The sequence below is a fragment of the Mus caroli genome, chromosome 1 (assembly GCF_900094665.2).
Source record: "Mus caroli chromosome 1, CAROLI_EIJ_v1.1, whole genome shotgun sequence".
NCBI lineage: Eukaryota > Metazoa > Chordata > Mammalia > Rodentia > Muridae > Mus > Mus caroli.
Genome location: NC_034570.1, coordinates 86,296,116 through 86,308,461, shown reverse-complemented (window position 1 = coordinate 86,308,461; position 12,346 = coordinate 86,296,116). Strand labels below are relative to the sequence as shown.

Sequence of the window (12,346 nt, the reverse complement as noted above, 5' to 3'; positions counted from 1 at the left end):
GAGGAGAGGAGAGGAGAGGAGAGGAGAGGAGAGGAGAGGAGAGGAGAGGAGAAGAGAAGAGAAGAGAAAAAGAAAAGCCAAACTAGGCACAGTGTGCACATCCTGAATTCCTGCCTGAGGAAAGATAGGTGGATTCCTGGGCCTCACTGGCCGCCTAGCTTAGTCTAATCAATGATTGCCAGAACAACAAAGAGCCCTGTGTCAAACAAGGTGGGACAATACCCAAAGTTGGTCTCTGACTTTTACAAGCATGCATATAAATATGTACCTATACATCCACACAAATTAAAATAAATCAATCAATAGAATAAAGGGGCACAATAGGAGTCACTAACTGGAAAGAGACCATCAGACCTCCAGCCTGCTCTGCTGGGATTTGGTGAGTCACACATGCCAGCTCCCTCCAGAACTCACTCAGTTTAGCTGAAATGAGTCAGCTTCGGACAGAAGGGCAGATAGCAATGCAAAAAGAAGGTAAGAGAAAAACAGGAGCCACAGCTGGCTTCACGTCAGCTGCAGAGAAAAGGAAAGTGGAATGCTGTGAGGGCCCTATGTACGGAGAGGCTACGGCCAACTGTGGAGAGGGAGATAGGGATGGATGTGGGGGGGGGGGGGGACCAGAGACAAAGAGTGACAGAGAGAGATAGAGAGAGGGAGAGGGAGAGAGAGAAAGAGAGGGGACGAGAGGGGGAAGAGGGAAAGACAGACGGAGACAGAGAGACAGAGAGCAAGATAGAGAGGCCCACTGCCCCAGAGAAATTACTGCTATGCCTCTGCCTCTCTCAGGAACACACAACATACTTTTTAAATCCAAGTGTGGTGGGACAGAGAAGAAAATCTCAATTTTGTAAGAGTGAAGTGTGTTCTGACCAGGAACAATCGTAACTTTTGGTTCAGGCTACACTCTGGACACCTAGAGGGCCAGGACCCAGATGTCCTCCGACAGGAAGCAGAGAGACATGGAGCCATGGGGTCTTCTCCTTCCACCCTCACTCCGACTCCCACTCTCTGCTAGCTGGCTCAGAAGCAAACTGAAGGACCTACCAAGGAAAGCCACATTCACAGCCTTAGGCCTGGGTGGGCACACAATGGACACAGCAGTGATGACTCCCAGGGTGCCCTCTGACCCAATGAACATCTGCTTCAGGTCATAGCCTGTGTTGTCCTTCCTCAGAGACGTCAGGCAGTTCAGGATGGTCCCATCAGCAAGTACCTGGCAAGAGGAAAGAGATGGGCCTTCCTACACCAGCCACCCTTCCCTTCTCTGGAAATGCTGACCCAACTCCAAATACCCCACACACACACACACACAAAGTAGCCAGCCATAAAGCCTCACCCACCCTGCCCGTGCCACCCCTATTTGAGTCACAGTGAAGCCTGGGAAGGAATGGAACCTGGAGTGGGATAACCAGGCTCAGGATGACTTCTCCCCAGCTAGAACAAGGCTCCTCTGACCAAACCTAAAGCCAAGGAGTTCACTGTCTGGCTGCGGGTGGAAAACCCGGTCAAGGCGAGTGCACACTTGCAGAGGGCAGGGAGTGGGTGCGAGTGAGGAGCACAGCTAAGAAGAGCAAGGAGTACAGCAGGAGACAGGGGGAGCACAGCTGGGAGGACTCAACAGCAGAGAACAGCCCTGCCTGCCTTCAGGGCCCTCGGTCATAAAGGCATTGCTAACTGTTGGTTCCCATATTGAAATTCTACCTGAGGTTTGTTGGCTAGGATTTCAAGTCAGAATAATAATAATAATAATAGATAACCAACCAGAAAACAGAACTACTGAGACATCGGGACTTGCTGGATAAGGCATAGTTTTACATTTGCCCTGGTAACCTAGTAAATAGGACAGAGGCTCTACCCTTAACACCCAGCAGCAGAAGTGATAAAGTGAGTGAGTCTTCACTGCCGACTTTACCAATAGAAAACCAGGAGCAGGGGAGGCGGTTCAGTGGGAAAAAAAAAAGCTGCACAGGGAACTTGAGTCCTGATTTCTAGCAGCCTCATAGAAAGCCAGGGCTAGAGCTTATGAGCTGGCTCAGGGGTTAAGAGCACTGACTGCAGCCCGGCATGGTGGCAGAGGCAGGCAGGTTTCTGAGTTTGAGGCCAGCCTGGTCTACAAAGTGAGTTCCAGGACAGCCAGGGCTATACAGAGAAACAATGTCTCGAAAAACCAAAAAAAAAAAAAAAAAAAAGCACTGACTGCTCTTCCAAAGGTCCTGAGTTCAAATCCAAGGAACCACAAGGGGGCTCACCCGTAATGAGATCTGAGACCCTCCCTCTTCTGGTGCATCTGAAGTCAGCTACAGTGTACTTATGTAAAATAATAAATAAATCTTTGAAAAAGAAAAGCTGGAGAGATGGCTCAGGGGTTAAGAGCACTGACTGCTCTTCCAAAAGTCCTGAGTTCAAATCCCAGTACCCACCAGATGGCTCACAACCTTTGGTAATGAGATCCGATGCCCTCTTCTGGGGTGTCTGAAGACAGCTACAGTGTACTTACATATAATAAATAAATAAATATTTTTAAAGGGGGGGCTGGAGAGATGGCTCAAAGTTAAGAGCACCGACTGCTCTTCCAGAGGTCTTGAGTTCAATTCCCAGCAACCACATGGTGGCTCACAACCATCCATATGGGATAATGGGATCTGATGCCCTCTTCCGGAGTGTCTGAAGAGAGCAATGGTGTACTCATATACATAAAATAAATAAATAAATCTTTAAAAGCTGAGTGTTGACTGGACCCATTTGCCAGAAATACCTTAAAAAAAAAAAAAAGACACTCAGCATCTCTCTCACACACACACACACACACACACACACAAATATACAGATGGGGGTGGGAGAAAAGGGGAGGAAAGAATTAGGGGGAAGAGGTTGGGGAGAGGACCATGGAAGCACTAGGCCTGTGGTGTCTATATGGGTGTTTCCAGAAATATTTAACTGAAGTAGAAAAACTTATCTTAAAAGTAGACATCAACAGCCCCCAGCTTGACTAAAATAGCCTGAGCCAGAACTGATATCTTTCTGCCTCCTGACACAATGTAACCAGCTCCCTCCCTCTCCTGACAGCATCCTGTCCCAGCCTTGATGGACTGAATCCTCTCAGAGTGAGTCAAAGCAAACCTTTTTTCCCTCTAGTTACTTCTGCCAGCATCAGTAAGAAACAGGGCTCAGGGAAGGGGATCCAAGGGTCCTGGAGGTGAGCTGGCACGTGTAACTCCACACCAAGTTGGCCTTAGCTAACCTTTATTTTCCAATTTCTGAAAGTCAGGTACAAGGAGAGCATCACTGCCTGAGAAAAGTGCCCCCTGGTGGCTCCTCTGTGAACTCCACATGTCCCTGAAGCTCCTAGACTCCGAAACCATTACAATAGGGTTTCCTAACCTGGAATGGATGTATACACAACAATATAACCTCACATTCTATACGACTGCCAAGACAGCAGCCTCAGATTGAAGTTAGGACACCCCCGGGGCAGGCTTTGCACCCCTTTGGAATCTGGCTCACCACTTCCAGGCCCAGGACAGTCCCTCGAAGGGAGCCATATCTCAGGAATCGCAGGCCACCAGCATTTGTTGCCACATTTCCCCCGATGTGGCAGCTGCCCTTCGCTCCCAAGTCCAGTGGCATGATGAAGTCTCGCTCCTGCACGTACCTGCTCAGCTCCTCCAGCACACAGCCTGCCTGGCAAACCAGGATTCCTACAAAGGGCGACTGAGTTACCAACAACCTCTGGAAACTCTAGAGGTATGAGAACTCACTGCTGAGAACTCCCTTGTAGGTAAGAACCTCCCAGAAGGAATGTTCTCCACGGAGCCATCTCTTCCTTCTAGACAAAATCAAAACACTTGGTCCTTTGAGATTACAATATAAAACAAGAAAAATCAGAAGGGCAAAAATGGAGGAGAATCTTCTTGCATGGTTCAGAGGAGAGAGGACAAGAAAGGTCTGTGACACAGCAGTGCCTCAGCATGGGGAGCACTGCGCTCCTGAGTTACACTGTTTCCATGCTTTTTGGTGTTGAGAGTGTTGCTGACAACTGCAGACAGCAGTCCTCTACACAGCTATCCAGCCTTGGTACTGAAGAAAAGCTAGGAAGCCCCTTCACGGGTGCCACTGTCTGGCCATACATGTCCAGGAAGAACTGCTACCGCAAAGACTGGATGCAAATGGGACTTGTGTGATATGCCCACTGTGAAAGCCACCTAGTGACTTACAGCACACAGAGGATGTCCTTGACACAGCTGCCAGTTCTGTGCCTGACAGGAGCCATCTAGAAAGGCTAAGACTAGCAGGTGACCTTCCTGGAGGTGACCCACCTTTTTGCATGGCCAAAGATGGGTGAGCTCTGAGAGGCAAGGTCCCAAAAGACTTCATCTCAGGATGGCTTCTTGCAGCTGATATGCCTTTCCTGTCACTCTTACATAGCTAAGGATTCCTGGGCATTAGCCCACCCTATTGAGCAGTCTTCCTGCAGGTCAACATAAAGATGAACTGTCATGAATTCATGCTGTTTAGATGAATTAATGGTTTTATACAATTCCTAATTTGATTCAAATAATCTTAGGATGAAGAGATGGTTTTAGTTATTTTCGAGAAAGATGTAATAAAGTTAGAATCGAGAATAGAATATGCCCACTTCTCATCATAGTAAGAAAAGGCTGAATAAGAAATATAATGAGGGGGGGTGGGTATGGGGGACTTTTGGGATAGCATTGGAAATGTAAATGAGGAAAATACCTAATTAAAAAAAAAAAACAAAGAAATATAATGAGGGCTGGAGAGATAGTTCAGTGGTTAAAAGAACTGACTGCTCTTCCAAAGGTCATGAGTTCAAATCCCAGCAACCACATGGTGAGTCCTAACCATCTGTAATGAGATCTGACGACCTCTTCTGGTATGTCTGAAGACAGCTACCGTGTACTTACATATAATAATAAATAAATCTCTTTTTTTCATAATTATACTAAAATGAGCAATAGGCTTGGAACAAATTTGTGATCAAAGAAAAACACTCATTCTAGATCAGGTGCAAAGATAAAGCCACAGTTGTGCTCTATGATAAGGCAAGGCCATGTGAAACTCTTGCTTTGAACTTTTAATGAGCTTACAGAATGAAACATTGCCTTAAATTTAATATCAACATGCTTCTATAGTTCCCCTTTTGTGTAATATTTTATCTGTGAGGTAATTTTCCAAAAAACTTTTGACAAAGAAGGTTAAAAAAAAAAGGCCAGAGAAAAGAGATAAAGTTGGTGGCTTGGGGAATTCTGCCCCATCCATCCAGCGATCCACCCACCCATCCATCCATCCATCCATCCGAGTGCGGCCATTTTCCACTTTACCACATACACACACACACACACACACACACACACACACACACAGAGGCCTCGTGTATATGTGTCTGTGTAAGAGACATCTTTTCTTTTCTTTTTCTCTCTGGTTCAAACAGAGTCAAGAGCTCCCTTGCCAGGGAAAGGAGCACGAGCACTAAGTCCTTTACCTAATTCCTTGCTGTTAAGCTGCAGGTACTAACTGCCTGAAGCCATTGGCTTCTGGTCCCAGAATAACCAAGAATTTAAGAAAGGTAAATATTACCAAAAGTCAGCTTCTTTTGCCCCAGCAATCACAACTTCTGTCACCACAACCATCAATGCCTCCATCGCTGCCTCCCAGACCTGGAAAACCTATAGATGCTGGAAAGGTCACCATAAGGTCCCAGTCAGGACCTCACACACGTGAGCACACACAAATGTATGAATGCATTTCTAGCCTAACCACTGTCTTAGTGCTACCAAGGAAAGACAACCTCATCTGGCGGTAGGACAGACAGAGGAGTTTGGAGCACACGCACACACACACACACACACACACACAAACACACACAAGCTTACCAGATACATCATGAAAGCTGATGACTTGATTCATCAGGGCAGTGGACAGGATGACTTCGTCAAAGACAGGGACACTGCCACCCACCATGCCAGTGTTCCCGCCCTGTGGGTTCACAGCCAAGTTCCTCTTGTAGCAGTGCCTGGGACAAAAATAGTGTCGATAGCAAGCCAGAATGCCTATGCTCATACAATTAACCCCAAAGGACATGCTACCAAGCTGACACTAGTCTCCCCAACCAGATCTCCTTCCCAGGCCTTTCTGCTACAGCTTTGACAGGGGTTCTTCCCTGGTACCCCATGAAGAGTCTAAGAGAGAATCTATCCCAAAGCTAGGGGAAGAGAAGCTGACACTGTCTCAGGGTCTTGTGGAAGTGGTTCACGTGACCTAATTCTAGTACCTTCAAAGCTCTCATAGTCTTTGTAAGAGTCAGCACACCATCTATATCTCCACAAACCTCACCCCCTCCTCAGCATCCTGAGTTCTGAGCACAACCCACCAGCCCTGGGCCTATGCCTGTGACGCATCCTACAGCTGGTATTCTTACAGATGTGGTTCCAGAGAAAGGGATGCCTTCAACCTCCTATCTTCTAAGGGGTAGGTATGAATGTAGCCCATGGTACCCTGTCTGCAGACATCTTCTTACCTAAGAATCTGGGAGACTTCCTCTGAAGTCTGGGGTCTCAGCAACACCTTACTACAACCTGCAACAACGGAATAGACTTATCAGCCAATGTGGAGGAAAGTGGCCCAGTCACAATCCTTCCTCCTCCCATGCCCACCCCCCACTGTAGTTTATCCAAAAGAATGTCCTCTGCGGCATTTGCTCTTCCTCAGTGAGGTGACCAGCATGGCCACCAGACCCACAGCCACTCAAGTACAAAAGGAAGATGTCAGAGGGTCCTGACCTACCTAGGAAACATGCAACAGCTGGATTGCTACAGCAACTGGTAGAGCCAATGGCCCCTCCCCACCTGGCCTTGTGGGAGGGACGGTGGTTTCAGCATCAATGTGCAATGAGCTCTGGTGGGCTTCTCTGCAGACTCAAGAATCCCTTGTGACTTGGAAACATTTGGTGTTCCTCAAACTGCATGTTGGTTTTAACACAGACTCTCCTTCTTTAACCAACTAGTACAGTGGCTGAAAACATGACTCACAGATCTATCTGTCCACCTTATCATAGGTTCCAGTGGAGACCAGATTTCTTCCTGAATTGTTCCACTCACTTTTACCTGTCCCCCCAAACCGATTCTCCTTTCTAGGCCTTTCATGCCTTCTTCACTGTTTACTGCCCTAGTCTGTCTGATGCCCAGTGGGAGCCCCTTAAAGCTTGGGGCAGCATTGGTTACCACAGCCACCCATGAGGATCAAGCTTCTTTCTACTTCCCAGCATCCCTATATATCTTAAGGCAGTGGTGGCTGCAGAGGCATTGTGGTGCAGCTTTGTTCTCTCACCATGTCACCCTAAGACTCAAGCTCTACACATCTCCTGTCTTGGTGATTCTGAAAGGCATACTGCTTCCTATCAGAAGAACCCCTTTTCTGAGTAGGCTGGCTGTCCTAACTCAGGGACCCTGGTCACCAGGGACATTTCTCTTGGCTGTGTTCAGGGTGTTCAGCCATCCTGCATGAACGAGCTCAGTGCTGTGAATACTGAGTGAGAAATTAAGTCTGCAATGGGTTTCCCAACAGACAACCAGGTGCCCAGCTCATAGTAGGCAGTGTAACAACAGAAAGAGTCCACTCCTGTGATACACGTAGACCTTTCTAAGTAGACACTGATAAAATGAGGAGCTAGTGGCTAATGGGCTCAACAAAAAAAAACAAGGAACAAGGGGCTGGAAACCACCAAGACAGTCCAGAGAAATGCCAAACCAAGAGGAAAGTCTAGCTGAAAAGGCCCCAGCCAAGCCAGAGAAAGGCTACCCACAGGGACAGGAGCCCCTCCCGCTCCACGTCCAATACAGACATAGGCTCTTGACAGAATAAGAGCTGAAGATGGCTGATTAGGTAAGGGCAGTTCAGGGGCCTAGAATTTGGTCCCAGAATCCACATTTGGAAGCTCCAGGGGATCCAACACCACCGCCACCTTCTGGCTTCCACATGTACTGCATCCAACTGCCCAAATCCACTCTCACAAGTATACATACACATCCCTTAAATAAAAAAAAAAAAAAAAAAATCTCATATTAAGATCATCCTGAACTAAGTGGACCCTACATACACTGACAAGAGTTTCTATAAGATAGAAGAGGAGGGGGCTGGAGAGATGGCTCAGCGGTGAAAAGCACCGACTACTCTTCCAGAGGTCCTGAGTTCAAATCCCAGCAACCACATGGTGGCTCACAACCATCTGTAATGGGATCTGATGCCTCTTCTGGAGTGTCTGAAGACAGCTACAGTGTACTCGTATATATTAAATAAATAATATATTTTTAAAAGATAGAAGAGCAGGTTGGAGATGGCTCAAGGATTAAGAGCGCTTGCTGCTTTTGCAGAGAACCCCAGTTTTATTTTCAGCACCCACATAAGATGGCTCACAACTACCTATGACTGTAACTCCAGGAGGTCCAATACTCTCTTCTGGCTTCCAAGAGCATTTGTGCGCTCTCTCTTCTCTCTCTCTCTCTCTCTCTCTCTCTCTCTCTCTCTCTCTCACACACACACACACACACACACATTTCTGTCTTTTTAAAAGACAAAAGAAGATGCCCTTTGATGGTGGTGGCAAACACTAATTCCAGCACTCAGAAGACAGAGGCAGGTGGATCTCTGTGAGTTTGAGGGAGGCCAGGTCTACAGAGAGAGTCTCAAGACAGCCAGGGCTACACAGAGAAATGCTGTCTCAAAAAAACAAAAAACAAAAAACAAAAAAAAAAACAAAAAAACAAAACCACAACAAACAAACAAAAAACAAAATAGAAGAGGCAATAGACTTCAGGCAACACCTTGAAGTCACCGGAAGTTCATAGTAGCAAGAAGGACTCTCTCCTAGAGTCTGCAGAGAACACACCTGCTTCCGGACTCTCTAGGCTTCTAGAACTGGAAGAGATGCCCTTGGTGAGAGCCAGCTAAGAAGAAGCTGAGCAGATGCAGGCAGCCGTGTCCACAAGTGCTCACTTTAGCCAAGTGCTACACCTTTTAATCTGCCGATTTTATTCTCAGAAGACCTTGGTGGTGTCATCAACGGGATGTGAGGCAAGCGGACAAGGAATCTGTTCCCCTCGCCCACGTCCTGACTCACCCCGGACGGTCTTCAGCCAGTCAACGTTGCATGTCTGCAGTTGCTCTGGATCTGTGATAACTCTGCCAGGTATGATGCATTCAAATGCAGCCAGGTCCTCCTCGGACACAGTAGAAAACGGCAGCCGTTGCACCGGATATCGCTCAGGGGTCAGCGTCACCTCTGGGCTGCCAGCTACCTCGGAGTACGCTCTGCGAGCCAAGGGGCTGTACACACCCCGAGGGCAACCCAGCCACTTCAACCCCACACAAGCACTCTGGGTGTAGGTCCTCCTCCATCCTGGAGATGCCCAGAGGACCCTTGCAGACCATCTGGACACTAGAGGGAGCACCATTGTTCCTGCTCTTGAGAAGGGGTTAGGGGGGAGGGGGAGAGATTGAATTTGCGACTCGTAAGCAATGAAGCAATGAGAAAGCCCCACAATAACCTCTGCACCCCATCTGAAGTCACCTACACAAAGCCGCCTACAGCGGCTGTTCTCAACCTGTGGGTCGCGACCCCTTGGGAAAGTCACATATCAGACATAATGCACATCAGATTTTTTTACATTGTGATTCATAACAGTAACAAAATTAGTTATGAAGTAGCATTGAAAACGTTTTATGGTTGGGGTTCACGGAAACTCGAGGGTCCCAGTGTCAAGGAACGTTGAGACTCGCTGGCCTAGAGGAACAGGGCGGCTTGGGGCTGCAGGATGCAGAGGACTAGAGTCTTAGGAGGGTTCGGTTCTTAATGTTTCGCCCTGCAGTATTACAGTCCCGAGACTCCACTATGTGAATACCTATGGGCGGTGCTGGGCACCGCCAGGCATTCATTGTATTTTAACTTTTGCACGAAAAAGGAAGGTATCCCGGAATTGTGCACCCAAACACAATTGAAAGGCGAATTTTACATTTTACGTAATACTCTGCCACCAGTTTTACAAAACTTGGGTAATCAACAAAAATGGCTTTAAAAAGGGAAGGGAAGGAAACCGGCCCGCACACTGGTAGCTATCCAGAAGAGGCCGTCTTCCACCTGAAGGCTCGCTCTATTTGGCTGCTTCTACCGCCTTACCTGAGGCGGAAAAACACACGACATGCGCAGAGCATGCGCAAGCGCCATGTGCTGTGACGTCAAGGAGGACCAATTATTTGCATTCCCTGCCCACACGGCCCTTGGGTGTAGGTGAGAAGCGTTGCAAGTAGGTTCGCCCTGCCGGCAATCCCGACTCACACCTGACCTGTGCAATCACTTGACAGGCCACAGCCCGGACTGCACAGACCCAGACACCAGCGCCCTCCACCCGGGAACTTCAGCTAGCCCACTACGCACCCTAGCTTCCGTCCGAGTGCAAAGACCGAGTCCGCACCCGCACCCTGCTTCCCACCCTTGCTGAACCGTAGGCCTGAACTAGAGAGGTGGAGCGAGAGACTGCGCATGTGTGTCAGCCCGCCCTTCCTACCTCACTCCACCCTGCTGAGTGTGCCCCGCCCTTCCCAGACCTTCGGCCTTGTTTGTGCTCCTGCGGTCCCAACCTGAGTGCCCCCCAGGTCCCAAAGTGGCGAGTATCCTGCTTTGACCAAAATCCAACTCCACGCACTTTTCCCAACTGGCCCCATTGTGGTCCACCCGACTAGCCCCAAAAGATAAGTGGCCACTTCTTCAGTTCACTGTGGCTCTTTCCGCAGGGGCCACTGTCACCCTTAGAAGCTCCTCTCTTCCCCAGGCATTTCTGTCTCCCTCCGACTTCTATCGATCCTACGAATCTCTGCCCTCTTCCTCTGTCTTCCCAGGGCTTCCGTCTCACCTAGAGTCACTGTTCCATCAGCAGACACGACTCTGCCCAACCCTCAAGAAACAACAAAAGCCCGAGGCTGGGACTTAACCATTGAGACCACAAAGGCCAGCCCAGCTCTACAGAGCATCCCTGACCTCCTGGGGCCAGGCCCAGCCACCCAGTCCTCAGGCAGTTCAGCAGTAACTTTTGGCAAATCCAAGGCACAGAGCTGCAGCCCAGCAGTAGTTTTCCTGGGCTGAGTCTGAATTATACTGTCTCCCTTCAACTCCCAGCCCTAGGTAACAGGTAATTGCTATTTCTTGCAATTATTCTGTTACTTCAGCATCCCCCAGCTATATTCAGCTATAAATAACCCCAGTAGTTTCCATTTTGCTGGCTAGACAGACTTGGTATCTGAAACAGGGTTCATCTCCCAGTTTCCTGGGGCAGCTCCAGAAACTATCACTTCTCCCAACTTACCCACTTCCGTTTCCTGTCGAGGAACAAGCCTGGAAGTACATTCTTTAAGATGTTAAGATAATTACTTTTAATCTCTGCACCAGGGAAGAGCATGAGGCTCCTGAAGCTGAGGCAAGAACAGAAAGGTATAGTGGTGCTTTGCCAACTAAAAGCCAAGGCACTGTGGTAGTCCTTGCAAACTGGATAAAAGAATATTCTGGGTGGTGGTGGCGCACGCCTTTAATCGCAGCACTTGGGAGGCAGAGGCTAGCAGATATCTCTGAGTTCAAGGCCAGCCTGGTCTACAGAGCAAGTTCCAGGACAACCAGGGCTACACAGAGAAACCAAAAAGAAAAGAGAATGCAGCATTTAGGGGTCAACAGCTACACAGTGTGTGCTGGGAGGGATCAAGCTACGGCTGTACCTCCAGAAGAGCAATCCCCTCAGGTCTGCTCACCCTCCCTGCTTTATCAGACAGGGGCATTGGGACATGGTTAACACATACTGGTTGAAAGGACATTCCAGAGGCTTCTACTGGGCTGTTTCTACCAAGTTGGCCCATACTCCATAGACCACTAAGGGTATTTAGAAGTTATCAAGACTGTCAATGTACTGGACAGTTCTGTTAACTTGACACAAGCTAGAGTAATCTGAAAGGAAGGAATCTTAGTTGAGAAAATACCTCCATATGACCCTCCCTTAAAAAAAAAAAAAAAAAAAAGGCACTTTCGGGCTGGAGAGATGGCTCAGTGGTTAAGACTGCTCTGCCAGAGGCCCTGAGTTCAATTCCCAGTAACCACACGGTGGCTCACAACCATCTGTAATGTGATCTGATGCCCTCTTCTGGTGTGTCTGAAGACAGTAACAGTGTACTCACATACATAAAATAAATCCTTAAAAAAAGAAAGAAAAGGCATTTTCTTAGTGATTGATAGGAGAGGGCCCAGCCCATTGTGGGTGGGGCCATCTCTGGGCTAATGGTCCTGAATCCT

The 12,346-nt window shown here is 48.3% G+C and overlaps 1 protein-coding gene across 4 annotated transcripts in view; it reads right to left on the bottom strand.

Annotated features, from left to right (window-relative positions):
- D2hgdh (D-2-hydroxyglutarate dehydrogenase) overlaps positions 1 to 10,537 on the bottom strand; it is a 22,433-nt gene extending 11,896 nt beyond the window's left edge. The window contains exons 1-6 of one of the 4 annotated variants that reach the window (XM_021168980.2): positions 10,451 to 10,537; positions 9,137 to 9,480; positions 6,539 to 6,596; positions 5,895 to 6,034; positions 3,505 to 3,698; positions 1,045 to 1,213 (exon numbers count right to left, since the gene is read on the bottom strand). In XM_021168980.2, coding sequence (XP_021024639.1) covers positions 1,045 to 1,213; positions 3,505 to 3,698; positions 5,895 to 6,034; positions 6,539 to 6,596; positions 9,137 to 9,470 — 895 coding nt within the window. In that variant the 5' untranslated portion in view covers positions 9,471 to 9,480; positions 10,451 to 10,537. The other 3 variants (XM_021168973.2, XM_029479329.1, XM_029479336.1) reach the window with 3 other exon arrangements.
- Between the last annotated feature and the right edge of the window lie 1,809 nt (positions 10,538 to 12,346).